Raw genomic sequence first — 3,026 nt, forward strand, 5'->3', positions numbered from 1 at the left:
ATGAATTACGAATTTGGGCGAGAAAGTGGTTTTATCAACAGCCAGCCGTCGCTTGCTGAGTGCCTGACATCTTTCACTAACCCTGTCGGTGATGCATTTCAAAGTTCATCAATCAAGAGCTCAGCGCTTTCACGGTCGACACTGATTCCTCCTTCTTTTGAGCACACCATCCCCGGCCTGAGCCCGAGCGTCCACCCTCGCCACAGCCGAGCCCCGCAGGCTGGTGGAGGCTGCAGCCTGCTGCAGGATGCCGCTCCGGCTCCGGAGTACCCGTGGATGAAGGAGAAGAAAAGCATCAAGAAGAGCCAGTCTCCTACTGCTGCCTCCTCCGCTGCTGCTGCCACCACTGCGACTGACTCCTCACCACACTACTTCTCCCCCCAAGGCAAGACCCAATGATTAATATCCTGCATGTGAAGGGTTCCTCATTGTTTGTGGATTTCTCTTTGCAATGAGCTGCATCACGGGCCCTGTGGAAAGTGGATATTCCTTAAAGCCACAATAGGATTACATGATTTAAGCTTGCCTTATCTCATCAAGCGTATACGCACTGACTTGTGATGCGGCGTAGTGTTAATGTTTGACAGTAATAGAGTGATAGATTATTGTTACACGGGCCAGCAGCTGGCATGTTCATTAATCTTCACCCTCCGTCCTGTCCTGCCCACGAAGACCCATCATATTCACCCTGGGGCCCGTAAATCTCCCCAGTCTCGCGCTTGCTTGCCACAAATTTCACCCGTAAGGCTTGTTTTAGTCCTCAATCGTCCGTGTTTTATTTTTGATCAGTAGTTCTATAATTTAAAAAGTAAATTACTATGTGTTTTCATCGTTTAGGTTCCCCCGAGATGCCAGAGAGTGCTGTTGGAGGTCTAGGGACTTCCAGGAGACTGAGGACTGCGTACACTAATACCCAACTTCTGGAGCTGGAGAAGGAGTTTCATTTCAACAAATACCTGTGCAGACCCAGGCGAGTGGAAATAGCTGCACTTTTGGATTTAACCGAGAAGCAGGTGAAGGTGTGGTTTCAGAACAGGCGGATGAAACACAAAAAGCAAACCCATTGCAAGGAGAATCGGGACAGTGAGGGGATTTATGCGTGTCTGGACGACGGGCCGGAAGACGAGGTGGAGCAGGCGGCGGCCAGCAGCGTAGCTGGCTCGCTCCTGGAGAGGGAGAGGTATTTCCAACAACATGCATTGACTTCACAGCAGCCCCAGAATGGACACAATGGGGAGAACCAAAGCCCAGCTGTTCCCCCTTCGAGCAGCAATGAGAAAAATCTGAAACATTTTCCAAACCCAGCAGCCAGCGTCCCTCTCTCCGCGCCAACAACAATAGGCCCGGACAATGACGACTCCTCTGGCCTGGACGCCTCTTTGCAGGATTTCCAACTTTTCTTCTCCTCGTCTTCTTTTTCACCGAGTTTGTCAGAGTCGGCACAGAGTCCCCTGCCTTTTTCATCGGATACATTTGATCTGTTCTCAGAAACACTGACCACAATGGACCTCCAAAGCCTCAGCTACTGATATGTTTCATGTTTTATTTGAATTCAGACTCTTGTGTCAAGTATAGGCGCTTGTAGGGGAGAATTAAGAGATCCCACAAATGTAAGGTAAGTTAAACTGAAAACAAAACAAAAAAATGCATAATTCACTCCATTAGCCTTCAAGAGGTCATCACATGTTTATTTTTTATATCAAAACCGAGGACGATATTTTCTTGAAATAAAACTTCACGTTTACTGGAATCAGCTGCGCTTTGGTCTTATTTCATTGGAGATCTTGTCTATTTTAAATACATAATTCATCAAAAAGGTGTAAAAATATATTTTACAACATCATTCATAGAATAAATACATTCCAAATGTAAACAATTTATCCAACATTAAAATAAAGGGAATTTAAAATGTGTTCTCCATCAGGACACATTCATACAAGTTTTAGCTATATATTGAGCAAAATTTAGCACAAATACATCAAAATACAATATATACGTATTGTTTGATTTAAAAAAATAATATTTTTTTGTTAACATTCGCTTCCAGATTTGATATCTTTAGTTGATATGTTTATTTCACTATTCTTCCCGACTTGGTCGTGGTTGCGCTAGTCTGGACTAAAAAAAGAGACTTATTACATCTGAATGGAAAAAAAAAGAAAATTCAAAGAGAATTTAGGACTTCCAGGCCAAAAGCCATGACTTCTTTTGGCTTCCTCATTAAGGGTTATTGCCTATAAAACTCACAGGACTGAGGGCTCCTGTTTATTGCTGCAAAGTAATACTAGCTGATCAACAATCACCCCTTTGCGCTATACCGTCTGTTTCTCAAAGATGATGTGATTTAAATCCATTCCGAGCAGAAGCTGTAAGATATAGTTTCCCAACTGATATAAAAAAATCATTATAAATTAATTGACTTTTCCAACCAAATACAGTATGTGTGAGACAGGTTACATTATGATTGAGTAAGATATCAGTCACATGATGTAATGTATTTGTTCAGTTTTATAGTTTTTGGTAAATCACTATTAAACCGAGGTGAACATTTGTATCAATCTACTTTAATTTAGTTTTTTTATTTACTGCATAGCGGATCAGCGACCAGTTGATCGTCGGCTCAACACTGGAGACGCGTTTGCAGCTCTTTTCCTCATGGCGTGCTATTGACTGTTTCATGGAAAATCACGACCATCACGACCAGTCCCACGGATTATTTTTTGTGAACAGGGTCTGCAGACCGATGGACTCGTTTATTGGCTCAGTATCTCTGCTATCGTGGTGCTGCATGAGCTCAGAGCTTTGGGCAGGCCTTGTCCACTCCACGGAAACAGACTGGACATGGCATTTCATTCTGATATCAGGAAGTGGGGTTGTAGCACTAGGCTAAGAGGCTGAAAGCAATAACAAAACTGTGAATGAGGGAGTGAACTGCTCTTCTACTGAAAGTGGTTCTAAATTATGCTAAATAGTCTGATTGAAAACAAGGCAGTAGCTGTAAAAACCCCAAAGAAAGCCCAGGATGT

At 43.2% G+C, this 3,026-nt stretch overlaps 1 protein-coding gene across 1 annotated transcript; it reads left to right on the top strand.

Moving 5' to 3' along the window:
* Positions 1-1,709, top strand: hoxa2b (homeobox A2b). Its single transcript, XM_061718332.1, has 2 exons — positions 1-385; positions 838-1,709. The coding sequence occupies exons 1-2, from the start codon at positions 1-3 to the stop codon at positions 1,527-1,529; spliced, it is 1,077 nt and encodes a 358-aa protein (XP_061574316.1). The 3' UTR covers positions 1,530-1,709.
* Positions 1,710-3,026: the final 1,317 nt, after the last annotated feature.

This window comes from Cololabis saira, chromosome 3 (genome assembly GCF_033807715.1).
Source record: "Cololabis saira isolate AMF1-May2022 chromosome 3, fColSai1.1, whole genome shotgun sequence".
Lineage (NCBI taxonomy): Eukaryota > Metazoa > Chordata > Actinopteri > Beloniformes > Belonidae > Cololabis > Cololabis saira.